This window comes from Rhinopithecus roxellana, chromosome 15, assembly GCF_007565055.1.
Source record: "Rhinopithecus roxellana isolate Shanxi Qingling chromosome 15, ASM756505v1, whole genome shotgun sequence".
NCBI classification, from domain to species: domain Eukaryota; kingdom Metazoa; phylum Chordata; class Mammalia; order Primates; family Cercopithecidae; genus Rhinopithecus; species Rhinopithecus roxellana.
In genome coordinates this window covers 54,995,832-55,022,933 of record NC_044563.1, presented here as the reverse complement: position 1 = coordinate 55,022,933, position 27,102 = coordinate 54,995,832, and the positions used below count along the sequence as shown (strand labels likewise).

At 54.6% G+C, this 27,102-nt stretch overlaps 1 protein-coding gene across 1 annotated transcript in view; it reads left to right on the top strand.

Annotated features, from left to right (window-relative positions):
• Nucleotides 1–27,102, top strand: part of MYO7A (myosin VIIA) — an 87,545-nt gene that overhangs the window by 12,792 nt on the left and 47,651 nt on the right. Inside the window, exons 3-15 of the mRNA XM_010366765.2 lie at nucleotides 1,831–1,944; nucleotides 7,394–7,546; nucleotides 15,212–15,396; nucleotides 15,966–16,087; nucleotides 16,168–16,310; nucleotides 16,564–16,677; nucleotides 17,569–17,722; nucleotides 18,727–18,803; nucleotides 19,443–19,562; nucleotides 20,253–20,395; nucleotides 21,401–21,611; nucleotides 22,133–22,268; nucleotides 25,430–25,536. Coding sequence (XP_010365067.2) covers nucleotides 1,831–1,944; nucleotides 7,394–7,546; nucleotides 15,212–15,396; nucleotides 15,966–16,087; nucleotides 16,168–16,310; nucleotides 16,564–16,677; nucleotides 17,569–17,722; nucleotides 18,727–18,803; nucleotides 19,443–19,562; nucleotides 20,253–20,395; nucleotides 21,401–21,611; nucleotides 22,133–22,268; nucleotides 25,430–25,536 — 1,779 coding nt within the window. The remainder of the gene's footprint in view (nucleotides 1–1,830; nucleotides 1,945–7,393; nucleotides 7,547–15,211; nucleotides 15,397–15,965; nucleotides 16,088–16,167; nucleotides 16,311–16,563; nucleotides 16,678–17,568; nucleotides 17,723–18,726; nucleotides 18,804–19,442; nucleotides 19,563–20,252; nucleotides 20,396–21,400; nucleotides 21,612–22,132; nucleotides 22,269–25,429; nucleotides 25,537–27,102) is intronic.

Below are 27,102 nucleotides of genomic sequence, written 5' to 3'. Positions count from 1 at the left end.
CATGTGCCAGCCTCCCATTCATATGAAGAGAGGGTCCACAGGGGCAGCTGTGGCTGGAAGAAAGCACATAGATGGCAGTGGTCCCATAAGACTATAATACCATATTTTACTATTCTTTTCATGTGTATGTTTAGATATGTTTACATACACAAATATACACCATGGAGCACGACTGCCTATAGTATTCAGTACAGTAGCAGGTTGTACAGGTTTGTAGCCTAGGAACAAGAGGCTACCCCATCCAGCCTAGGTGTGTAGTGAAGTACACATCTAGGTTTGTGAGGTACACTCGATGACTCCAAGATGTTCGCACAGAACTTATCTCTGGCGTTAAACAATGCCTGACTGTCGCTGGTTCTGATGGGAATAAGAGGAGGCTGAAACAGTAATGAGTTGGTCTTGGACTCACTGAGTTCAGCCTTCACTGAGAAATGTGGAAATTGAGGCTTAAGGAGGTCAGCGACTCACCAAGGCCAGGCAGGGCCTGAAACCCAGTCTTCTGACTCCTAGGCCGGAACAGATTCTGTCAGACCATTCCCACGGGTTTACTTCATTGTGAATCAGTTTTATCAGCTGTTACATTTTTATTTGCGATTTGATATTAAGTTATATTCTTACTAGAATGTCTGAGTTCTTCCACACTCCTAGGGAGTTTGAGTACCATCCAAAAAAGAATACTTTTATTAGGATTATAATAAAATCTAAGCTTGTATCCCAAGGCCAACAAAGGGCCTGTGTATCCTGGACCCTGTCTACTTCTCTGAGCTCCCTTTTGCTCATCAGGTCCTGCCTCCTGGCTGTTCCTTCCTGCCACAGGGCCTTTGCACATGTTCTTTCCTATGCTGGGATTACCGTCCCCTGCTTTTCCCTTGGCTGACTGCTTGTCACCCTTCAGGTGTCAGTTCAGCGTTTCCCTCCATGGAGCATTGGCTACTGGGTCTAGGTTAGTTGGCTCTGTCATTCTCTACCATTGGCTTGCTTATTCCCTTGACAGCACTCACCCCAGTATCCAAAGTGATCATGCTGATCTCAGTTGTTTGTCACCACCTGTAACTTGAATGTAGACTCCATAATCACTGCTCAACCCCCAGCATTTAGATTAATCAGTGCTTTGTACTCAGTAGGTAATTAATACATATCTGTTGAATCCATCAGTGCTGAATGTGGTTGTTCTCAGTCCATTTCTCTGACTTGGGATTTTAAGTTTGACTCTCACGATCCCTTACTGAGTGAGTAGTGAGACCCAGGCCCTGGGCCAGATGCCACAGAAATGCAAAATGACATCCTCCTGCAAGGTCAGGGCTCTCCCCACATGCCAGAAGACAATGTGGCTGAACCCTTATCTAGGGCCCAGCACGGAGTGGTGTCCCCGTGAGGAACCTGTCATGATGATGATGAAAATTGGCCCTGGAGGTAAAGAAGGATGCAGATCACCCACGGTCTGGGTGTGTTCTGGTGTCACCTCATGTTAGAGAGGAAGTGGTTTGAGTGGTCTGGTGTTTCTGTCTAGACTCCAGTGACTCTGTCATACACATGTAGAGTGTAGATCCATGGGGAGAGCTGGGCTTCAAGAGGCTTTGGCTCTCTCTGAGCCTCTGCTAACTCTTCTGTAAAATGGGAACATGGCTGCTCTAGAGGAGGGACTGATGACATTGCATAAATGCCCAGCCCAGGGCCTGCCCTGCTCCAGAACGTTTCTAGTAAGTGTGAGTCCCCTTCTCTTCCCCCTTCTGTGGTTGGCCCAGAGCCTCTGGTGGTAGCAGAGGGATACAGGGCTGCCTGGAAGGGGGCTCCCTGCTCACCTGGCCTGGGACTCTCTCTCGCCCATAGGGGGACTATGTGTGGATGGACCTGAGATCGGGGCAGGAGTTTGATGTGCCCATCGGGGCAGTGGTGAAGCTCTGCGACTCTGGGCAGATCCAGGTGGTGGACGATGAAGGCAATGTGAGTAGCCCCTCCCTCCTCCTGCCCCATGCCTTGGGGGAAGATCTGGGCTGACAGCTGTCTCAAAGCAGGGAGATGATCTAAAGGAGATGGAGGCTGTGCCCGTGCCCCCACTTCTGCCTCTCAGATGCCTCCTTCCATGAGCCTTCCCCAGCACCCCAGCAAGAGGGAACCCCCTGCCTGCCTCAGGCTACTCGTTCTGTTTCCACAAGCACTTCAGTTCACTCTGCCTGGTGTTAGAGATGTGTGTGTGTATGGTGGGGTTTGAGTGCAGGGGGAGCAGGCTAGAAGCTCCTCAGACACGGAGGTGCTTTGGGGGCAGACTGACTGCATTCAAATCCCATCTCATCCACTTGTTAGCTGTGCCACCTTGGCCAAGTCTCCTTCTCTCCTGAGCCTCAGTTTCCTCTTTGTAAAATGAGGATAATAATAAGTATCTCACAGGACTGTTGACCCATATGTGAGATCACACGTGTAGAATGCCTCAGTGAAGTTAGTGCTAGCCTGAAAGTTAAATGAACGCCCACAGCCTTGCTGTATTGGGTTACTGACATCACATGAATCCACTGTCCACCTTGACACTGCCCCGGAAATTGGTCTCACAGATTAACACTTTACCTGTGGCCCAGAAGGAAAGAGACCCCAGAAGTGTAAGTTTTCTAGGTAGTGATAGTGGGGCCTCGGAGAGGTCTGAAGTCAGGGGCCTGCCCTGGAGAAGGTGGCTGGTTCACATGAGGGCCCGGAGGGGAAGCTCTGGGGCCTCTGAGCATGCATGCACGTGTGTGTCACTGGGGGTATGCACGTGTGTGTGTCACTGGGGGTATGCACGTGTGTGTCACTGGGGGCATGCACGTGTGTGTCACTGGGGGTATGCACGTGTGTGTGTCACTGGGGGTATGCAGATGTGTGTGTCACTGGGGGCATGCACGTGTGTGTGTCACTGGGGGTATGCAGATGTGTGTGTCACTGGGGGTATGCAGATGTGTGTGTCACTGGGGCATGCATGTGTGTGTGTCACTGGGGGCATGCAGATGTGTGTGTCACTGGGGGTATGCAGATGTGTGTGTCACTGGGGGCATGCACGTGTGTGTGTCACTGGGGGTATGCAGATGTGTGTGTCACTGGGGGCATGCACATGTGTGTGTCACTGGGGGTATGCAGATGTGTCACTGGGGGCATGCACATGTGTGTGTCACTGGGGGTATGCAGATGTGTGTGTCACTGGGGGTATGCAGATGTGTGTGTCACTGGGGGTATGCAGATGTGTGTGTCACTGGGGGTATGCACATGTGTGTGTCACTGGGGGTATGCACATGTGTGTGTCACTGGGGGTATGCAGATGGGGTGCAGAGCACACAGGTGCAGCTTAGCAGGGATATGAAGAACCCAGGGAGAGTCAGCTCTGCCATAATGTGGGCTGTGCCCCGTGGTGTGCCAGGGGCTGGGGACATAGAACTGGACTGAGTCCCTGTCTTAGCCTCCTGGTCTGAGGGAGGACAGTCAGGAGAAAGAGGGTGCAGGGACTTGAAACCGAGGGTCCGCTGGGGATGAGAGGAGGGCTCAGGACCCTCGAGGCCAGGTACTTGACATGGAGTGGACAGGAGCACCCCAGATATTCCTGCAGCCCTCAGGTGCATCCCCTCGGCGTTTACAAGGCCCTTTAACCCAAGTTCTGTCTTTGGACTCTCATGGCATCTGTGGAAGGCAGGGAGGGAAAGAACTGTTACCCCATGAGGAAACTGAGGCACATAGAGGGACCACGCAGCCAGTCACACAGCTAGTAAGTGGTGGTGCTGGCATTAAAACCCAGGACTTCTGTCTTCTATGCATGAGTTTCCCCTGTCAGCATTATCTCAGTGGTGACTTTGGGGGTCAGGTTCTGCTAATCACATTTTTGGCCCCTGGGCTGTAGAACCCAAGTGCTTCCAATATTGTTCCAGAGGCTCCAGTTCTAGGACCCTCTAGGAAGCTACTGTGAGGGTGCAGCCCCAGAAGGGGGAGGCACAGGCTGTCTGGCAGCACAGACAGGCCTGCTAACCTGCCCAGAGCCCCCAGGGTAGGGACCAGGGACTCTGTCTGCAGGCTTGAGTTTCACCTGGGTCATGTTGCATGTCAGATGGTGTCCCGTAACTCTGAGTCATCGAATCCCAAAGGTCCCCTTCCGCTTCTCCTCCACCCAGGCCCTGAGAGTGGGGGCTGCAGGAAGGGTGGGCATGACTGGCTGGCAGGGGCAGTTCAGGAGGCTGGGGTTTGCATCCGTGGCATTGGACCCCCAGGGCTTCCAGACCCCTTCTTTACAAGCCTTTCCCACCCCCATTCCATCCCCTCTCTCCCAACTCCAGGCTGTCATCTCTTACCCCTCTGTCTGCCCACAGACTCCTAGCAACTTGAGAGCAGGGAACAGGCCAGTCCCATCTGGTTCCCCAGAGTTCATCAAGGGGTCTGCCCAGAGAAACCTCTTGGCAAAGACTCGCCGAGTGATGAATGAAAGGTTGTGGTTCCAGTCCCCACTGGAATCCCAGTGTCTTGCCTTTGTCCAAGCCATTTCTGTTGCCAGATACACCCCTCCTTCCCTTCCTCTAGGGAGCAAGTTGTCCCCGCTCAGTCCAGGCCAGCTCTTTCCCAAAGGCGTACTTGGTCCCTGAAATTGACCGTGTTCCCCTCCCCCATTTGCTGGCATTCCTTCAGGCCAGGCCTCAGCTACTGCCCTGGTTACACTTTGGCCTCTAGTAGGTACCTGTGGACCTTGCCCTGAAGGGTGCTAGCCTCTGTTGGGAGTCCTCCCACGCAGGAAACAGTGTGAGTGGCGCAGCTACTGGGCAAGTCATTTTACCTCTTGAGTCAGACTCGTCACTATTAAATGGGGTCTGTGATTCTCTGTTAGGGATGTTAGAAGAGCAAATGTAAATCAAAAGGCAGTAGAGTGAAAATGCCCAGCTCTGGCTGAGCATTTACCAAGCAGCAGCACTCTACAGATCTGGCAGGAGAAAGCTGTCAACAAAGATGGATGTCGTGATCACATCCATCAGTCCTCCCAAAACCCCTGGGAAGAAGGGACTCTTACTCTCATTCCCATTTCACAGCTGAGGACGTGGAGGCTCAGGAGGGTAAATTGATGTACTTTGGGGTCTGGGGTCATGCCATGACTGAGCACTGTCAACCTGTGTGCTGAACTGTCCTGGGGAGGGATGTGGGGACCTGAGGTTGGGGTCAAGTGGGGATGGCAGACAGCCTGCCCAGGAGCCCTCTCCCCTCCTGTCCACACTGGGGCCTAGGATAGAGGCACAGAGCAGGGACGGTGTGGGGAGAGTTTCCAACGGGATCAGCTTGTATAAGACATAGGGTGCCTGGGAGAGAGGAATGTTCCACACGGGACTGGAAAGTCCAGGCAGGTTCCCTAATGTCAGCACCCAACCCCTCGCCTTGGGGAGGCTGCATGAGAGCCTACCCTGTGTTGAAGTGCTGCTGGCCTGGAAGTGCCATGGAGTGTCAGGGAAACTGGGCTGGGGGGCTCTGCCCAGCGCAGCCCCTGATCCCCCTGAGGGCCTGGGCAGGCTGCCACCCTCCTCCAAGCCTGTTTTCTCATGTAAAGTGGAGGGGCTGAAATGGGGGACTTCTGGGGTCTCTCCATGACTGACTTCTGCCTCTCATTCAGACCTGGTCCCCTGCAGTCACCAGCCAGCCATCTTTCCCATCAGAGGCTCCCTGCCACATCATTTGTGCCTAGCCCCTGTGCGAGACACCGTGGCCTCAGATGTGGCCGTGGAGGCAGGGGGACAGCACAGGCGAGGGTGGCCAGCACTGTCAGGGGAGGCTTCAGAAACTGGGAAACCTCTGAGCCAAGCCTCAATGGCTAAGGAGAAAGAAGGTAGAGGGAATGGTGGAGCAAAGTCACAGAGGCCTTTGGGGACACGAAACCCATGTTCCCTGGCTAGGAAGTGCCAGGGGTAGCTGGGATGGAGGCTAGGGATCCCTGTGTCCAGCACATGCGGGCCCTTGATGCCAGGCTGAGGAGCCCAGGGGAGTCAGGGAAGGGCTGAGAGCCCCAGAGTGACAGGGTCAGGAGCGTGCCTCAGGAAAGGACCAGGGGACGAAGGATTTGATGGAGGAGCCAGTGAGAAACGGTGGTCTCAATCAGGGTGTGAGCTTGAGGGTGGTGAGGAGGGCACTGCCCACTCAGTAGCTTTTAGAGGGTTGAATGGGCAGGACTGGGTGACCCGTTGGACTGGGGTGGTGGTGGAGGGGAGCTGATGTCCAGATTCATGCTAGTGGCCAGCTGTTGGGGTTGGCTCTGTCAGAAGGGACCTGGAGGAGGAGCAGGTGGGGGAGGACATGGTGTGTGCCTCACATCTGCTCAGCAAGTCTCAGGGCCTGAGCTGGGGGATGGCAGAGAGGTCCCCTTTTCCCCCAAAAGGCAGGTCCTGGGGCTACTGGGTCATGGCATTTGGGGATGGGAGGACTGAGGTACACTTAGGCGGTGGCCACACTTCCATGAAAGTCTGGGATTTTGCGAAGGTGCTGGAGACCCCCCTCTGGGGTCGGGGAGGGCTCTAGGGCCCTGAGGAAACCAGGGCTTTGCCAGCTTGTTGAAAGAACTGGTGCACTTCCCAAATGCTCACCCATCTGCCACCACAGGGCAGCCGGGGAATACTGCAGAGTAAGGAGAGCTGGGCAAGCAACCTGTGTCCTCCACTTCAGCTCACAGGTCCCGAGAGTTGACACCCCTTGCTCCCACAGCTCATCAGCAAGCCCCAGGAAATACCGCCCGGTGGGTCCACTTCTCCCCAGCACCACTGCTACCGCCCCGCCTTCCATCTTTCCCTTGAATGTGCCAAGGCTTTGCTGGCCTGAGCCATTGTTTTGCTGTTCCCTGGACCTGGAGCCCTCTGCCCCCCACCACCCCCCAATCTTTTTACAGTGGTCTCTTTCTCTTCCTTCATGCCTCAGCTCATATGCCACCCCCTCAGAGGGGTAGACCCTGACCACGCCATCTCAAGCAGCTCCTCCCATGACTCTCCAGCACATACACCTGTTGAGGTATTCTTGGCACTATCTGAAATCACTTTTTAATGTTTGTTTGTTTGTTTTTTTCCACCGGAGCCTGAATTTGAGACCAAGCCTGTCTACCTCTAATTAGTACCCTTTCCACTCCATCCTGCAGAGGGCCTGAGGGAACTCTGATCCCCTTACTGACAGCAGTCAGCTGGGGCCAAAATCCCTGCTCTGCCCACCTCTTAGGTCTGCGAGAGAATCCCCTAAGAGAAGGAGCCGTCCTTGAGGGGTAGAGGTGGCTAGTACCATCCTGAAAGGCTCAACCTTGTTAGAACTGACCGTGTTTGACCGCGAGAGAGGTCAAGGCCCTTACCGGGGCTGGCACTAACCCCGCGCTCCCGCCCATCCCGGCCCCTTCCCCTGAAGCGCGCTGACGTTGGCCACCGGCTCCCCGCAGGAACACTGGATCTCCCCGCAGAACGCAACGCACATCAAGCCTATGCACCCCACGTCGGTCCACGGAGTGGAGGATATGATCCGCCTAGGGGACCTCAACGAGGCGGGCATCTTGCGCAACCTGCTTATCCGCTACCGGGACCACCTCATCTACGTGAGTGCCGCCCCGCCGGCGTGCCAGTCCAGGCCCCTCCACGCCCCGCCCCACGAACCTCGCCCCGCCCCGCCCCACCCCGCCCGTCTCTCCCATCTCGCCTCCAGCACGCCCGCCCTGCCAGGGGCCCCGCCTCCTGAGACTTTGTCCGCTGTACAGCTGGACCCCGGGGCCCCTGCTGGGGCCCATCTGCCAGCAGCCGCTCGCTTGGCGGCGAGGGCTCATCCTCGTGGGCCGTGGCTTTTGTGGTGTGGTTGGGGTGGGGAGCGGTTTGTACTACACAGTTTTCATGTGCCTCTCTAGGCCTTGGAACCAATGGGAGGCCAGAGCGGAGTCAGTGAGCGGCTTGGTGCTTTGCCCAGGCACGGAAGGGCTGCTCTGCTGGGTGTTTGCTAAGGGGCTAGGACCTGCCATCAGGCCTCAGGGGCAAGAGAGGATGGATGGATATCCTCAGGAGGGTGCTAAAGGAGGGAACATGCTCTGCTCCTCCTCCCCTCAAACCTTGATATTAGAAACACACACACACATACCACTCTCCACCTTCAAACTCAAGAGGACAGATAAAGATGTCTTCCCCAGCCAGGACACAGCAGATTCCAAGAGGCTGAGCTCAGAGAAGATCAGAACAATAAGGGTCCGTGCAGATCATTTACTCTGGAGGTTCTCACACTTTCTGGTCACAGGAACCCTTTATGTTCTAAAAAATTATTGAGGATTATTAAGGATCCCAAAGGACTTTTGTATACTGAGTTATATCTGTTGATATTTGCCATATTAGAAGTTAAAACTGAGACATTTAGAAACATGTATTAATTTTTGAAAAAGTAACCATGATAAATCTGTTATAAGATAACATAAATAACATTTTTACTAAAAATGACATTTCCCAAAATAAAAAAAATGGTGAGAAGAGTAGCATTGTTTTACAGGTATTTTCAAATCTCTTTAATGTCTGGCTTAATAAAGCCAACTGGATTCTCATCTCTGCTTAATGTCCAGTCTGATGTGATATTTTGGCTGAAGTGTATGAAGAAAATTTGGCCTCACAGATGTGTAGTTGGAAAAGAGAAGGTTTTGCAGACTTCCTGTAAGGGTCTTGGACCCCCAGGGGTCTTTGGTCTACACTCTGAGAACTGCTGCTCTAGCCCCATAGCCCAGTTGCAGACAGGGAAACTGAGACGCCGCAGGTTTAATCAGGCCCAGAGCCGTGCCATGCCCGGGTCACTGCCTGCTTCTGACCCAGCCCCATCCTCCAGCAGCGCAAGGGCAAAGGAAACCAAGGAGGTGCAACCCCCAGCAGGGAGCAGGAAGGATCCCCCTCCCCTCCACACAGTGCTGGCCTGATTGTCTTGAGACCCAGGCCCAGGGAAGGCTGGTACTAGGGGCATACTGGGGGAGGTGTCGGGTCTGCAGGAGTGATTTGGCTCCCAGCTCAGAGGAGTGGTGTTTGGGCTTCTGGAGGTGGGTGAGGTTGGCTGGTAGAGATGGCATTCAGGAAGGGGCATGGCCTGAATAAATGCTGGAGGCAGGGCCATGCTGGTGAGTGATCAGCAGGCACAGCATCCCTCAGGTTGTCAGGGCCATGAAGGGGTGCCAGGGCCCAGGGCTGGAAAAGTCTCAGAGAGCCCCAGGTGTTGTCACTGAAGAATCACGACAAGGAGCTCTCAGGGCCAGGGGTTCAGTCCCTCTCAGAAGCCCTGAATTATGGCTCCTCAGCTGCCAGAGAGGTCCTCAGCCACTCTCTGACTCTAGGTCCCTCTGCAGCTTTAGGCTCCAGAGGAGGGGCTGCATGTGGCTCCTTGCCGTCCATTGTTTGGGCATAGGAAGTGACTTTGGCAGAGAGCCCTCTAGCCCTGACGATGCCCCTCTCACTCTGTTCCTCAGTCAGGCCTCACCTGCATTTAGAGGGGCAGGGCATGGAGGGTACCTCCAGATGTCATCAGCATCACCCAGGCAGTGGGGAGGAGCTAGAACTTGAGCCCAGGGCAGGGACGCCCACCCACTGTATCTCACAAGGACCTGCTGGTGTCCACACCCCACTTCTTGGCAGCCCCCTCTTTGTTCCTCTCCCTGGAGGGCAAGTGGTCACTGGTGGGTGCTGGGGTCCTCTGTGGCCACTCACCCAGGCCTGGGCAGTCTTAGGTGAGCAGGGAGCCTGTCTACCTGCCTACAGGGCACTTCCAGGGCCAATGCTTTGTCTTAGTCCTATGCCAAGGCTGGAACCCAAGGCCCACTCTCCTGTCAGGAGACACAGAGGGCCCCGTCTCAGGGGAGGAGCTGGGTAAGATGGAAGTTGTCCCACCAGGCCTCCTGCAGCCCAGTGTCTCAGCATAGCTCAGGGGCTTGAAGCCTGTGGATCAGCCACAGTGCAGGCAAGCCGGTCCTCACACGAGGGAGTCGGTAGGTCAGCTGCATCTAGGAACAAAGGCAAAAACAGGATTCATAAGGGAGAGGGAGGAAAAGACTTCAGACCCCGTGGGCTCAGTGAATCTTGTCTGTAAAGTTAGGAGGGTGGTGAGCTGATGCCCGGGCAGCCAGCAGAGGATCGCTTGGACATTACATCTTCCAGGAGGGTTTCAAAGAAAATAACTTCAGGGATTTATGGGTTCTCCAGAAAGGCCCCAAATCTGAACCATTTGCATCATTTGAAGTTCTCACATAACCTTTCTGACTTATTTTCTGGGTGAGAGGGAGGAGGCGGGGCCGTCCCCTGTGGAGGGATGGGGTAGGGGCCCAGGTAGGTGTCTAAGCTGCCTTCTTGTCCAGGATGCCTGGCCAGGAAACCACGCTGTGGTACCTGGAAGGGCTTCAGCTCCAATAGTCCGCCAACCTTAGATTCTCAGTGTCTCTTGGACATGCTCAAGAACTACAGGATTCAAAGAGGTTTCCTTGACTCGCTGAGTTCATGATTCTGTGACTTAGTGGATGAGGTAGGATTAGAGCAGGGCTTTGAAGAAGCAACCGGGCCATTGTTCCACCCGGAAACTGTACCTGTCCCTAACCATGGCAACCTCCTGTCCCTTCATGGATTGGATTACCCTGGGCACAACACATGCACTCAGGATTTCCTCCGATTACCATGGCCAGCTCGCAGCCTTGGGCCGGTGGATGCTCTGTTCTCGACTGCCTGTCCTGGGCTCTCCTGCCTCCAGCTTCCCTGTCCCCAGGAGCCCAAGAGAGCATCCCAGGGCCACATATCAGCCCTAGCCACTCCAGGATGAGGAAAGGCCCTTAGAGAACATTTAGCAACCACTCACTGCATGCCCAGAGAGCAAGGACTGTCCCTGCATTGAGTGGAAGGGCTGGTGGGGACCCAGGGCTCTCTAACGCTGAGCAGAGGCTGCAGCCCTGATCTGGGAGGCAGGAGGCTGGTGTCCAGTCTTGGCATGTGCCCTTGGGGACGTCCCTATCCCTGTCTGGTCTCAGCCTTTCCTAGGCACAACAGGGAGACTGCATGGAGTGGGCACCTCTGTGGCTCTGGGAAGACTTGAGAGTCCCAGGATGTGTTCTTGGTCTCCATGGCCTGCTAAATGCTAATGAAGTCCCCCGAGCTCTGTCTGGGGACCCCTAGGGACCACATGTGCTGTATCCCTGGTTTGGGAACAGTCCTTCTCTCTCCCCACCCAACCTGTGGCTCCACAGGGCAGATTTTACTACTAGAGATTTGAGCAAGAGGTCTGTGCTGAGCATCAATTCTCTGCCAATCTGAATCCTTAGAGTCAGAGGGACAGGCCAGAGGGCTCAGGGAGCAGTGCTAAGACCTTGGAGGACCAATGGGCACAGAAGCCCGGATAGGGCCAGGGTCTCATTCCCAGTGGTGGCCAGCCTCCTCTTCAGGAGACCCCAGCTGCTGGCTCTGCAGGTCCTGTGGGTGTGTTTCTGGGGTCTGGGGAAGCCCAGGTGGAGAGGCCAGAGCTGGGGCTCTGGTGCCAGGGTTTCTCATTCACCCCACCCCACACACATCTGCTGTGTGACCTTGACAAGTCTCCCCACTTCCTGGAGGCTCGCTTCTTTCATCTGCGGAAGGGGAATATGACCACACCTCCCGAGGCCTTCTGAGGAGTAAAAGGGGTGATGGAGTGGGAGCTGCAAAGTCCTGAGCCCAACAGGGCTTGCTCTCGCCCTGTTGCTGGAGAGAATCCTCCTCACCGAGGAAGGCGGACTCGTTTCTATTATTTGTTTTGTAGTAGTTAGGTAGATACATACATGCATACATACATATACAAAAAATTATTCATTTTTTCTGCACAGATGGTAGCATCCCTTCCACGCTGTTCTGTGGTTTTCCACTGGCCACATCCCAACCGCCCTTCCCGTCAGTGTGGCTGGGGCTGCCTCAGTGCTGCTGACAGGCCTGTCCCCTCGCTACCTTCCCTGCAGGTTGCTGTGGCTGGCGGTGGAAGCTGTTCACCCAGCACTTCCCCACCCATTGATCTAGTTGCTCTTTCAGCCACTCAGCAAATGTTGCTGAGCATCTCCTATGTGCCGTGCATGGAGACAGGCCCTGAAGGAGGGAGGCCTTGAATGGGGACTGTAGAGGAATCAGCTGAGCATGCTGAAGGAGACCTGTGGGCATGATGATTGTACAGGAAGGTGCCTGGCTTCCTGGAGGAGGCATCATCTCGGCTTGGAACTGAAGGATGAGAAGGAATTATCTGGGTGAAGGGGTAGGGGAAGTGTGTCCCTGGGCTGAGATGGCAGGGGTTGGAGTGTGGTGCTTTTAACTGAGAGTTTCATATGAATGGAGCCTCTTGGTTGTGGGTTGAGGTTGACGAGGGTGGCAGGGGCCAGGGCTTGGGGCTTTGTGGGCAGGAAGAGCATTTGGACTTTGTCCGGAGGCTGTGGGAAACCGCTGGAGGGTTTTCAGCAGGGATGATGTGGTTAGATGTTTTAAAAGCCGGCGCAGCTCTGAGTGGAGGTAGATTGTTGTGGGGGCGAATGTGGAAGCTGGGAGCCCAGTGGGGAGGCACCTGCAGTGGGCTGCTGAGAAATGAGCATGGCCTGGCCAGGGAGGCGGCATGCAGATGGAGAGTGGGAGTGGTGTGAGGGAGGGGTGTCCAGGGGCTCCCCAGGTTCCTGCCCTGGGCGAGGGATGGGGTGATGCTGTTGGTCAAGTTGGGAAGGCTGGAGAGAGCAGAGTTGGAGGGAAGGGGAAGCTCTGGTCTGGACGTGCTGGTGGCATCAAGTAGGGACGTCAGGAGGCTCAGGGCTGAAGGGTTCATGCACAGGAGGACCCTCTGGGCTGTGGGCAGAGTGGAGAAGGCCGTGGGTGCCATGGGTGGGAAAAGGCCTAGCCCCAGCCCTGGGCCAGCTTCTCAGAGCATCTCAGCATCCCCCATTTCCCTCTCTGGACTGCACGTGCCCTGCACGTGGCCACGGAGCCTGCTCCCAGGGCCTCCCTCCATTGGGCTCTGACCGCCTCCTGGAGGCTGGTCCATTAGATCTGAAACGGCCTCTGCCTCCAGCCTGGGTGACGACCATTCATCCCCACAACTGCCAGGGTGACCTTTCAGCAGCAGACCTCCCAAATGTCAAGCCCTTCCACGCCTCTGTGCTTGCTACCCACGGGCGGGCCCCCTGGCTCTCCCTCCCCTACACCCCTACCTCATGAGCTCTAGGTGCCTCCATCAGGACCCTAACACCCCAGCCTCCCCGTGTGTCTCAGTAGAGGGTTGTTGAATGGTTGCATGGCATCAGCCTGTGCTGTGTGGGGATCATGGGCCAGATGGCTGAGCATCACATTATTAAGAAGAAATCAGGAAGAAAGTTTAGTTGGGCATTGTGGCACATGCCTGGAATCCCAGCTACTTGAGAGGCTGAGGCAGGCAAATCTCTTGAACCCAGAAGATGGAGGTTGCAGTGAGCTGAGATTGAGCCACTGCACCCAGCTTGGGCGACAGAGCGAGACTCTGCCTCAAAAGAGAGAAAGGAAGGTGGCGTTTATGTACCAGGCACCTGGCAAAATTATGTCTTTTCCCTTTAGTCTTTACAACAGCCAAGGGAAGTGGGTGTTAACCTCCCCTTTTACAAATGAGCAAACTGAGGTTTGCCAAAGGGATATTCTTTGGGGCTGGTTCCTAGTCTGATGCAGGTTTCCACCAGAATCTAGCTAGTTCCCACGGCTGGGCAGGGCCGAACTGTAGGGGACCGTGCCTGAGGGGTCCAAGGGCAGGGCCTGATCTGAGAATTCAGCAGCCCTGGGCCATGTGGGTGCCATTCATGGAAAATGCTCTTATAGCCCCTATTCCCTACTGACGAGCTTCCTTTTCTTCTGCTCTGCACTTTGCAACCTCAGACCAACTGCGGAGGGCGGGTGAGTGTGGCACAGAAAGCCAGCTCCAGCTGGTGTCGTATTTGGCTGCCTGCTTGGCCTGGCTGCTCCCCTCCAGCCTCCCACCCCCACCCCACCGTAGCTCTTCCTGCTTGGCTCTCGTGGCACGGTTAGTGGGTCAGCACAGTGAGGCTCAAGTGCTTCCCTCCATGGGCTGATTGGAGGAAGAGGCTTAGGTGGGAAAGGAAGGTCTTCCTGGGCCCAGAGAAGGGCAGTTTCTGGCCAGCTCTCCTGGTCCAGGACAGCCAAGGCCAGGACTGGAGGCTGGGTCTTGGCCCCACCTGGCCCCAGGGTGGGCGTTTCCCCCAGCATGCAGGGCCTGCAGCCAGGGAGGTCAGCTCCCTGCATGGCCACGGAAGGCTGAGGCTGCTGGGGCATAGCTGTGGCTCTGCTGTGATGCACTGAGCCCTGAATGGGAGGGGGAGGGCAGACTGTCACCTCCCCTGGACATCTTTCTTCAGCCTCTCCAGGCCCCAGATATCAATACATCCATTGCCAATTATGGTCTAGGCCTGCCTGACCTTTTCAAGTTTGAGACATGGGGTGGGAGGAGGGAGAAGTAACCCTGAGTGCCTCACCCTGCTCTGGTGGCAGGAGGGCCAGGCTGTTGTCCCCTGTGGCAGGACCCCAAGCCCACAACAGGAAGCCTTGCCTACAGACAGCCGATCTTTGCACTAACAGAGGAGCCCAAGTAGAGAACCCCCTTAAGGCTATCTGAGGTGCGCCTGGCCCCTGTGCCTACGCTGCGCAGGAGGACTGGAGGTGCTCTGTCCCCCGGAGCGCAGCGTCTCCCTTTGTCCTGGGGCAGTGCTACAGAGAGTGGGGCCCACCCAGCCCCCAAGCCACATACCCCAACTCCTTCAGCTCTTCATAGCTCATTTCTCACACCCCTCTCCCTCACCAACCTGGCCTCCCCCCGGACATGGTCCTGTTGATTAATTTCACTCCAAAAGCTTGGGATACAGGGCCTGAAGGCCATGGTGGGAGTCAGCATTTGCAGAGTACCTACTGTGTGCCATGAATTTAAAAAGATATCACCTCCTCTCATCTTCACAAACAGTTATGCTCATTTTTACAGATAAAGAGAAGGAAATCTAGGGGTAGAGACTCCACCTACCTCTTCATCAAATGTCACTGAGCACTAACTCCAAGCCAGACCCAGTGCTGGACGGATGGCCCTGCCCCAGCTCCTAAGGAGGCCCGATTCTGGCTCCAGGTCCACCCACATGACTCCAAAGCCAAGGTTCTTCCCTCCAGAGCAGAGCCCAGGAGCTTTCTAGAGTCAGAGTCTCCCACACAGAATCAGTGAGCTCCCCATCTCTTGCTGCCCACAGACGTACACGGGCTCCATCCTGGTGGCTGTGAACCCCTACCAGCTGCTCTCCATCTACTCACCAGAGCACATCCGCCAGTATACCAACAAGAAGATTGGGGAGATGCCCCCCCACATCTTTGCCATTGCTGACAACTGCTACTTCAACATGAAACGCAATAGCCGTGACCAGTGCTGCATCATCAGGTGGGCGGCCCAGCACCTGTGTGGAGCTCCAGGCTTAGGACCTAGAGCTCCAGCTGTGGGTTCCTGCTGATACCTCTAGGAATTGCCCGTGCTATCAGAAATGCCATCAAGCTCCTCAGGAACCAGACCTATGTACTCTGTGCTGTGTAACAATGTAGAAAATCACCTCCCCTTTCTCAGGTATCATATCTCTACGCTACCAAAGCTCACGTTAGCTTTTGAGGCCAGCCTTGTTTACTGCTGGCTCCTGTTAAGTTATGGTCAGTTGACATCTCAGGCTCCTATTTTCTTTTGGACAGAGGGTAAAAGACAAAGCATTGACTGCACATCTAATATGTGTTGTTCTCTATGGCAAGTACAGATGCAGGGGTGTTTGTGTCTGAATGAAGGTGAAGGAGAATGCAGTAGAGCACTGGGCCCTTGAGCCCTGCCCCAGCCCTGGAGGGTCCATATTGTCAGCCGGTATTACAGATGGGGGAGCTGGTGGATGGTGCAGCCTGGGCTGAGTTCCAGTTGGGTGGGGAGTCCCTGTAGGTTGTGACAGGTCCTGCCACTCCCTCCCTCTGCAGTGGGGAATCTGGGGCTGGGAAGACAGAGAGCACAAAGCTGATCCTGCAGTTCCTGGCAGCCATCAGTGGGCAACACTCATGGATTGAGCAGCAGGTCTTGGAGGCCACCCCCATTCTGGAAGGTAGGACCAGGGTTCCGAGGGTGGGACCAGGCAGTGGGGCGGGAGAGGGCTTTGCCAGTGACACCCTACTCACTCCGCAGCATTCGGGAATGCCAAGACCATCCGCAACGACAACTCAAGCCGTTTCGGAAAGTACATCGACATCCACTTCAACAAGCGGGGCGCCATCGAGGGCGCCAAGATTGAGCAGTACCTGCTGGAGAAGTCGCGCGTCTGTCGCCAGGTGGGCCTGAGCACCAGGGATACAGGAATAGACCCAGGTCCCTGGCCTCGGGGGTCTGTGTGGCCCTGATGCTCCCCCACCTGCCCGTATTGCTGCCTGCTTACCTCTGTGCTGGAAACCCCACCATGAAACCCACCGATGGGCTTCTCCACAAGCTGTTTGTTAAAATAGTAGACCATCGTCCTAGGCTAGTTCCTGATGGCCTCCTCTGGCCCTCCTCCCCTGGCCCCCAACACTGTGCCCACATTTTCAGGCCCCAGATGAAAGGAACTACCACGTGTTCTACTGCATGCTGGAGGGCATGAGTGAAGATCAGAAGAAGAAGCTGGGCTTGGGCCAGGCCTCTGACTACAACTACTTGGCCATGGTGAGGCCCAGGCGGGCACCTGGGTAGGGGGGCACCCACCCTAGGATTGCAGGGAGCTGGCTGCTGCAGACTCAGCCTTGAGGTCTCACTGGTCACAGGGCTCAGGTGCCAGCTTCTTGCTGGCTTGTCTGGACACCAAGGAGAAGTGGGCCCCTGGCCATTGCTGCCACCAAGCAAAGGGTGGGGGACCTTGGGGCATGCACATGGCAGGCTGGCTTGGGGAGCACCACTCCTTTAGCCTTGGGGAGAGCCCATGTCTGGTTGCCTGGGCTGGGCTGGGGTGGGCCAGGCCACATGGACGTAAGTGTGGGCTACAGCACCTGAAGCGTATGTGTGTCTGTGCAGGTGTGTGTTGTAGGTGTGACAGGTGACCCTGGACACTTCCTGTAGCTGGCTGGCACACACGTGCACACACACACACACACACATCTTGTAGACACACAGAAAATGTGGTGTGCCCCCGCTGATGCCCTGCATGTATGCAGTTACCTCTCTCCTCTGTCTCCACCAGGCAGTACCTGCCTAGGGGGTCAAGTCCCTGATAGTGGGTATCCCTGGGGGGGGCTACAGGAGCCTAGTAGGGCCTAAGTGCTGTGACTGCCAGGTGGGCAACAGGGACTGGCCTGGCATCAGTGACCTGCCTGCTCTTCTGAAGAAGGGGCACCAGCACCCCCAGATGTGGAGAATGAGTTCCTGGGAAGCTCAGGCTTTCTAGACTCTCCAGACTTTCTGGAGGAGTTGTGGTGCTCACTGGGTGAGGTCAGCGCCTAGGGCCCCAGGCTGGCCTGGCCTGTCAGGCAGAAAGGGCCTTTTGGGCAGGCAGCCAGGCACTGCCCCTCTGGGGGTACACTGACATCCTCCTGCACCCCATTCTCCCACCCTGCCCACCAGGGTAACTGCGTAACCTGTGAGGGCCGGGTGGACAGCCAGGAGTACGCCAATATCCGTTCCGCCATGAAGGTGCTCATGTTCACTGACACCGAGAACTGGGAGATCTCGAAGCTCCTGGCCGCCATCCTGCACCTGGGCAACCTGCAGTATGAGGGTGAGGCTGCACTGCCCTTGCCCTGCCCCACCCCTGCGCCAAGTGCAGTGCATTGCCTTGCTGCCCACATGGTATTTCTGTCCCAACACATGCCCTCTTTGGGATGGAAGCTGGGAAGAATTCGCCTGTGGGTAGATTTGAACAGGTCTGCTAGCTTGAAATCGGCTTTGGGTGTAGTGTTGCTGTGCTGACAGTCCACCATGGAGAGGTACAGTTAAAGTATATTGGGAGTTGTCTATGGACCCTTTAAGACTCACTTCAAAGTTGGTTTCTTCTTTACAGTCAGATGTCTTAGAGAGAGGGTTTATCTTTGAACTAATCATTGTAAGGTGTGAGTGACTGGATAGCCATCTTTGGAAAGGGAGAAGGCTAGGGAAGGGAACATGTTCATTCATCTAACATTCTTGGACACCTACTGTGTGCCAGGCTGGGAGGTGGTCCCCTGAGGCAGGTGGCGGGTCCCACTCTGCTCTTGCCCCTGGTTCCCGGCATGGTCCCCAGGCAGAGTAGGAGCCCCAGGAAATGTGCCCAGGGAATGAATGATCCCAGCACTAAGGAGATCACAGTCTAGTCATCTTGAAAGACTTAAGAGACACAGGGAAATGTAAGCTGACAGAAGGAAGAGCTTGTGCAAAGGCCCTGAGAACAGAGCACATGTTGGGAAGGGCGATCCAAAGTTTGTCTAACAGGAGCCAGGGCTGCTGCCAAGAGCCCTGGGAGTGGGGAGAGAGCTGCAACGACCAGTGTCTGTTCCTTGAATGCCAGGCATGGTGCCATGTGAGGGGCATACATGGTCCCTACCTTCATGGTGCCTGCAGTCTCATGGTGAGAACATTAATCAAATACACCTTGACCCAGGAAGCATTTAGTCACAGTGCTGATGCCCTCCCTAGACAGGGCAGGACCCCGGCAGCAGGAGTGACAGCCTAGTCCTCTTAGGACAGTCCCCTTGCCCCTGTTGCCCACCCTCCCTCCCCTGATGCTGTGCCCTTTACTGCCAACAGCCCGCACATTTGAAAATCTGGATGCCTGTGAGGTCCTCTTCTCCCCGTCGCTGGCCACAGCTGCATCCCTGCTTGAGGTCAGTGCCCGGCCTCTCTCCCCTCCACGACTTCTGTCCGTCTGAAGGGTTGAGTTCAAGCTCATTGGGGGCTGGGATGTGGGAACCACATGGCTGGGACCCTCTGGTTTGGAGAGCTCTGTTCAATATGGAGAAGCAACCGTGTGCAGGTCCTGTGCTAGGCATAGGCCCTGAAGGAGCTGCCCTGGGGATGGCGGGGCAGGTGGGGGCCCTGTGATGCCCTGGGCTATGTGACCCTGGGTGAGTCATCCCTGCCTTCTGGGCCTCAGTCTCCACATCTGGGCAAAGGGCACTGGTGTCCATGGGTCAAATGCATTGAGTCTGTCTGTCTTTTAGCAAACACTTACTAGGGTTGGAAAACCGGGATGAATAAAGCCAGAGTTAGGGATGGTCCTAGAAAGGACAGGTGACATGCTGGAGGGAGTTAAGCGGGGCTGTCAAGGAGACAGAAGTTCCTTCCAGGCAGCACCAGGGCAGGTTTCCATGGCTGGGGAGAATTTGCCGTGGGCCCTGGGGCTGGCGTGCTTAGTGGAGGCAGTGGTTTGGGCCAGGCCAGTGCTGGAAAGTGGAGGGGTCTGGTTGTGGGTGGAGGGAAGGGACAGTCTGGATGGTGAGCACCGGGGGTATTGCCTGCACCAGGTGAATCCCCCAGACCTGATGAGCTGCCTGACCAGCCGCACCCTCATCACCCGTGGGGAGACGGTGTCCACCCCACTGAGCAAGGAGCAGGCACTGGACGTACGCGACGCCTTCGTCAAGGTGGGCTGGAAGGAAGGGGCCGCTTGCTCGCCCGAACCCTTGGGAATTTGGGCTGTTGATGAGCAGGTGCCAAGGAGTCCTGGGAGGCGGGTAGACGTCTGGGTCGCCACCCCTGCCTGCCCCGGGGCCACAGTCGACCTTCCTCGAGTCCCAGGTGCCCATGCTCCTCTGGGACCTTCCTAGCTCTGGCCACCCCAGGCCCTTGGCTTTTGGCCTGCTTTGATCAGCCATGCTGTTCCCAGCCCCGGGTTACTCTCTTTGGTCTCTCTGTAGAAGACACAGAAGAGAGGGGCTGGATCGGGTCCTGTTTCTACAGCCCCTCGTTTGCCATTCATGGAGCCTTCACCCACCACACCAGGCCCTGGGCTGTGTTCGGGGACCTCAGAGATAAACAGGGTTGGAGAGAGAGACGAGAGCCCCAAGGAGGGCTCCTTCCCCGGCTGCAGGGTCAGGGAAGGCTTCTCAGAGAGGAGCTGTTATCTCAACAGAGCCTTGAAAAATGTGTAGCAACTGTTCAAGCAGGAGAAGGGGGCTCCAGGCAGAGGGAACAGCTTAAGTAAAGGGTTGGGGTTTCCACATATCACTTTGTTCCACGCAAGGGCTGGAGCGAGGCCATGAAAGGTCTAGGAGCCTGGCCTGTCCCTTGGGGAAGGGTGTGGCTGGTGCCAGTGGCTGATCACTGCCTTTCAGGGGATCTACGGGCGGCTGTTCGTGTGGATTGTGGACAAGATCAACGCTGCAATTTACAAGCCTCCCTCCCAGGATGTGAAGAACTCTCGCAGGTCCATCGGCCTCCTGGACATCTTTGGGTTTGAGAACTTTGCTGTGAACAGGTACCGCATGGGGCTCCGCTCATGGGAATTTCCTTCCCCAATATGGACATAAGAAATAATCATGTCTCTCTCTTGTGAAGCACATTTAGTTGCCTCCTAATACACTCTGCCAGGCTGTTCCACCATCATGGTGGACCCTCTGCCCTTCTTTCTCATCCCCTTGTGTCCCTCACCTCCCTAAGGTCAGCTGAGCCTGGCTTGGGTTGTGAGGAGGCTGTACACGTCCTGAACACTTGGGGAGGCAACCTCTGGTCTCCAGGCCCCGCTGGCCACTGCTGATCTGCCCAGATCCATGCTGCAAGGTGTCTCAAAGCAGGGAGGCCGGGCCTGAGCCACACTTGTGTTGGGGTCTCAGCCACCATTGGGATTCTCTGCCTTTTAGGGGCCGTATGAGGGGCTGATGGGTCTGTCACGTACAGGTGGGTCCTGGAGCCCCACTTCCTGCTGGAAAGTCAGGACCTGGCAAGTCATGTCAGTTCCTGTGCAGTTTGGATGTCTCAAAGCCCTCCTCCAGCTCCAAAACACCATACTCAACACACAGGGCTGTGTCTGTGGCTCGGCCTTGTCTGTAGCCGGGGCTGTTTCCCAAGCCTTGTCAGCCACCTTCCCACCTCCCAAGGCCACTTTCGATATCCCTGTATGGCCCACCAGCCAGCGTCTGGGCTCTTTCTCTCCCAGGCAATCTGCCTGGGGTTTGAGTGCCCACCTGCCAATCCCCAGCCCTCCCCAGGGCTTGATCATGCAAGGGAAAGGGTCCTGAAAAGCCTTAACTCTCCTTCTGGCTCACGGAGTGACCCTGGACAAGTCCTTTGCCCTTGCTGGGCCTCTGTGTCCTCCTCTGCACCTGGAGGGAGGTGGACTTGATAAACCCCCTTGCCTCAGAGTTTGGAATCCACGATGGGAGCAGCTTGCTAAAGGCCATGCTGCAGGTGGAGGCAGAGCCAGGCTCTGAACTGCAGGGTGGGGCCTGAACAACACCCTTACCCCATCCCTGTGCCCCTGTAGCTTCGAGCAGCTCTGCATCAACTTTGCCAATGAGCACCTGCAGCAGTTCTTTGTGAGACACGTGTTCAAGCTGGAGCAGGAGGAGTATGACCTGGAGAGCATTGACTGGCTGCACATCGAGTTCACCGACAACCAGGACGCCCTGGACATGATCGCCAACAAGCCCATGAATATCATCTCCCTCATCGATGAGGAGAGCAAGTTCCCCAAGGTGGGCCGGCCCTGCCACCGCCTCCCGGGGTCTTGGGCGTGCACAGCTTCCTTCCCTGCTCTGAGCCACAGCTTTCCTCATCTGCAAAATAGGACTAATGTTACCCACCCCTCAAGGTGGCTCTGGGGCCAATTCAAGTACAGTCATCTGCCATTTGGGAATCACCTACAGTCCACGGGGTCCTGGGCCAGGCCATGAAGATCCAAGCATGCAGCTGGCACAGAACGGGTGCTAAGGACACAGCATATATCTCAGAGCTGGGGAGGGGGAGACGGGATTGCACCCATGATTTTAGTCTTGGGAAATCGATTGTCTAAACTGGAACGCACTTTCAAAGTTGCGTAGTTCCAATTCATCCACTTAAGAGATGGGGAAATGGGGGCCCAGGGAGCTCCTATGTGAGGTAGAAATAAAGGGAGGGAAGCTCCTGAAGAAGAGACAGGGTGCAAAGACATGGGCAGGGAGGGGAGTGGGGCCCATGGAGGAGAGGGTGGACTCACAGTTGCCCCTCCACTCCCCAGGGCACGGACACCACCATGTTACACAAGCTGAACTCCCAGCACAAGCTCAACGCAAACTACATTCCCCCCAAGAACAACCACGAGACCCAGTTTGGCATCAACCATTTTGCAGGTGTCGTCTACTATGAGACCCAAGGTACAGAGGGCTGCCAGCTGTCTGTTGCTCCCTGCCTGTAGCCCTGCCTTCCCCTTCTCCAGCCCAGGAATAAGATATCTGGAATTTTAAAGATTTTTTAAATTTGTGAATATATATAATATATATACTATATAATATATATATAATATATATACTATATACTATATATACTATATATACTATATAATATATATACTATATAATATATATATAGTATATATATATATATATACTTGACTAAAATGGCCAAGTGTTGGATTCAGTGGCATTAAGTACTTCACAGTGCTGCGCATCCAGTACTGCTATTTCCAGGGCTTTCTCACCGCCCCAAACAGAGGCTCTGCGTGCATGGAGCGATGCCTCCTTTCCCAACCCCTAGTCCCCTGTAACCTGTGTTCTACTTCTGTCTGTGAGTTTGACTATTCTAGGTACTTCATATAAGTGGAATCATATGATATGGGTGTACATCATTTAATGTCATTTATGAGAATGTGTCGTTAGGCAATTTGGTCATTGTCAATCATCGTAGAGTGTAGTTACACACCTAGATGGTCCAGCCTACTACACAGCCAGACTATCTGGTATGGCCTATTGCCCTCAGGCTACAGACCTGTACAGCATGTTCTTGTACTAAATACCATAGGCTGTTTTGACAGAATGGTAAGTATTTGTGCATTTAAACATAGAAAAGGTACAGTGAAAATACATTATTACCATCTTAGGCACCACTATTGTATCCGTAGTTGGCTGAAATGTCATTATGCTGTGAAGGCGTGACTGTCCTTTTGTGTCTGGATTGTTTCGTTTAGCATAATGTCGTTAATTTTCATCCACGTTGTAGCATGTATCAATTGCCCTCATTTTCATGGCTGAATAGTATTTCACTGTGTGGATAAACATTTTGCTTATCCATTTATCTGCGAATGGACATTTGGGGTTGTTTCTACCTTTTGGCTTTTGTAAATAGTGCTGCTCTGAACACTAGTGTGCAAATATGTATTCAAGTCCCTGCTTTCAATTCTTTTGGATGGGCTCAATGCTTGTTTGTACATTTAGGGAAACTGAGGCTCAGAACAAGGTGGGGGGCTTGACTGTCCTTACCTGATACAACGTAGCCCATTAGGCTCAAAGTCAGGCCTAGAACCGGCCCAGTTACCCGCTAAGACTCGCGGCAACAAGACCAAGCATGAGTTTTGAAGACCATGCATCTTCTTTTCCCCTGGGGACATGCAACTGGGTTCATGTTAAAGCTGGAAGTTAAGAAGAGTGGTCAGAACATGGGCTTATCTCACTTGGAATTCTTACAGGGTTTGTCAAAAGACTGCAGACTTCCCTTGCCAATCCCTTCCCACCCACCCTGGTATAAAGGGCCAACCTCAAATTGGCATCTGTTATGGGCTGTGTCTACCCTGAGCCCTGCCATACAGCCTCAAGGGATCTTACCCATAGTCAAAGGCCAATTAACCCATAAATATCTATACCTACTATGTACCACAAAAAATTAAAAATTAATTTTTTTTAAAAAAAGGCCAAAGACATTCAAACATGCTATAACCCATCCGTTTCTTACTCCCTTGCTGAACTGGTCCAGAAGTCAGCAGTGTATCAGTGAGCCAGGGTGCAGTGGTAGAATCTGATGGCGGCTCAGACTCCCTTAAAATACTGGACTGTGAGATTCGATCTTATTGTTAGAAGAAGGAAGCAGACATTAAGTTTGAAGGACTGTCGCGCAAACAAATTGGTCTTTCATTTGGAGTAATAGAGGATTGTATTTTTCCGTTCAGTTCAATCAGTATGCTCTTAGCATCTATTATGTACCAGGCTTCATGACGTTGCTGAGGATACAGAAGTGATAATTGAGTAATCTCTATGCTGAGTTATAAAACCATAGAATGCTATGTCTAGAGGGAACATAAGGGTCATCTACCTTAATAGAATTGGAAACTGAAGCCCAGAAAGGGAAATGGCTTGCCTAAGGTTGTTAAACAAGACTAAATGACTAGAAAGAATTCTACCAGCATTTTCTAGTTCACAAAGAACCTGTTCAATACAGCATCTTATTTATGATGTGGATTTATGAAGTGGGTGGTATTAGGTGTTCTGAAGAGAAGCAAGCTTGTGGGCAGTATCCTTCCCACCCAACAGTTAAGGAACCTGGAGTCTCAGAATGGGGGTCTTTCTAGGATCACATAGTGAGTCTGTCAGAGCTTTAATGAGAACCCAATTACATCCCACTGCAAGGCCCACCCTCCATTCCTGTGTGCCCCCTGCAACTCCCCCCTCACCAGGTGCCAGGCGGGCAGCCTAGCACTGGTTCTCTGTGCAGTCTGCCATTCATGGGCAGCCTTTGTCCTACTCTGTGCAGTGGCACTCCCCCTCAGTCATCTGCAGTCCCTGGACACCCTGTCTCTTGCCCCACTCTACCAACCCCCTCCCCATTAACCAGTTTCCAACTCCTTGGTCCCTGTGAGTGGCAGCCTTCTCTAGGGTCTGTGTGGTACAGGAGAATCTCCCTAGGCTCCTGGGGGTCCTGGGGGTCTTGGGTCCTGGGTGCAGAGAATCTCCTTTGCACCGGCATCCTGGGTTCAAGTCTTAACTCTGCCCATGGCTTACTGGGTGATGTTAGGCAACTCACTTAACTTCTCTGAACATCGGTTTTCTCCCTTTGGGGGCAGAGGAGGTAATCCCTACCTGTCCCACATAGAAGGATCTGTGAGGGGTCCTTGTAAAACATAACACACTGTCCAATGACAAGGTGGTTTTAATGAATTCCTTTAATATTAGCTTGTACCAGATCAACACGAATTCTCTCCCAGGTCACACACTTACTTAACAAGGCCTTTTGATGTCTTAGTTCAAAAGACTCATGGTGGCTTTGGGGTGATTGGTCAGGAAGGAGGCCTGCTTTCTCCTGGAGACTGAGACCCCCTGCCCTTCTTGAACAGGTCTGGAAGAGGGGAGCTATGTTGTTGGGGAGATGGCCCCTCACTTTCTCTGTGATCTTGGGCAAGTCTCTGTCCCCTCCAGGCCTCAGGGTCCCCCACCATGAAACGGATATGGTGGAACTAGTGGATTTTGAGGTTCCTTCTGGCTCAGATGTTGTGGGTTTGGGGAGGGCCTCCCAGAGCTGGTAAGATGTGACTGTTGTTTGCTGCTTGCAGGCTTCCTGGAGAAGAACCGAGACACCCTGCATGGGGACATTATCCAACTGGTCCACTCTTCCAGGAACAAGTTCATCAAGCAGATATTCCAGGCTGACGTCGCCATGGTAAGCCGGGCGTGGTTTCCGTTGTTCGGGAAGGGCCCCCACAGGCCAGGCCTGGGTCTGAGCCCTGCCCTTGTCCAGTAGCTTCAGCTGAGCCCCCCTGGCCACATAATGGGTATGGAGCGTTGCTGTGGCTCCAGGAGGGGCCTGGAGGGGCCTCAAAGCTGTTCCCATCTGGTCCTCTTATTATACTAATTGGGAGATGTGGCTGGGGTGCAAGGCCCAGAGAAGAGTCACCTGAGAGGTCACAGAGCAGAACTGGTCAGGGCTCGGTTTACTGTGGGGGTCCACCCCCTGGAACCCAGCTGCTAAAGGGAGCACAGGCAGAAAGAGCACGTCCAGCCTGAAGGATGGGGGGTGGGTGTGGATACTCAGAGAAGCTGGCAAAGAGGGCATGTCTGCAGATCCCATCAGACAGTGGGAGAACTGCCCCCTCCGCCTTTTTAGGCCCTAGGGTGAGGGTCTAATAGATTTTCTCCTGCAGGGTTGCATGCCTTTTTATTTCGTGTTTTCCTCCTGTCCCATGGTTCCCTGGAGGGGGCATGGAAGGCCTCAAGGGGAAGACAGCCCCCGCCCCCTCCATGCCTGTCCAGGTGCCTGGCAGTCCCCTGCCCTCAGGACCATCAAGACATCACAGAGCTTCCAGGACCCCAGACCTCTCCCTGATGGTCCCCCTCTCTCCGTGGTGGATTTTGAGTGGTTTTGTGACCCACCACATTCTCCCTGCCCCTCCTCTCCCCATCTCACTCTGCACCGTGGTTCCTGTTGTAGTTTCTCTGTGGTTATTCATCGGGCACTCTGCGCCACTCAGCAGCTGCTGCGAAGGTAAAAGACCCCAGCGGCCTGGTGGGGCTTGGTCCCGAGCCCCCACGGTGCTGAGGCTCGGGGAAAGGGTTGGGCTTTTTCTCCTTTTTTTGGAGTGTGTTTTTGTGTGGAGTGGTTTGTGGAGTGACTTTTGTGTTTGGTTTTTGAGTTGTGTGTGCTGTAAGCATTTCTTTCTTCAAGGAGGAAACCGAGTCCTAGAAAAGGGGCAAGCCTTGCCCAGGGTCCTCTGGGAACCAGGGACAGAGCAGGGACTCGAACGCAGGTCTCCTAAGGCCCCTTGGAGGCATCAATCCCTGGTCCTTCCACCGGGCCCTAGTGGCGCCTACAGCCATGCCTTGGTCGGATGCTCAGATAACCTTGCAAGGCAGGAGGGACAGGTGGCATTTTCTGCATTTTGCAGATGAGAGACTGAGGCTGAGGGAGGGGATATGACTCATTCCAGGTCACAGCATTCTGACGGGGAGCTGGGACTAGGAGACACCATTCCCCGGACCTCCTTAGGCCTGAAACAGCAGCCCTGCTGTGTCCTGAGCTCTGGTTCAGGCCGTGGCTCCCATGGTGCTCTAGATCCCAAAGGTGCTGGGTACCCCTTAGCAACAGCTTAGTGCTGTCAACCGCTTTGCCTCTTTTTCTCTCCTCAGACCTCCATTTCCTCTCTGCCAAATACTGACATCCTTCCACTTTGGCCTGGTGCTGAGTCCCTCTTCCTTCCTGCCTGCCTGGCAGAGTTCTGAAACAATCCAC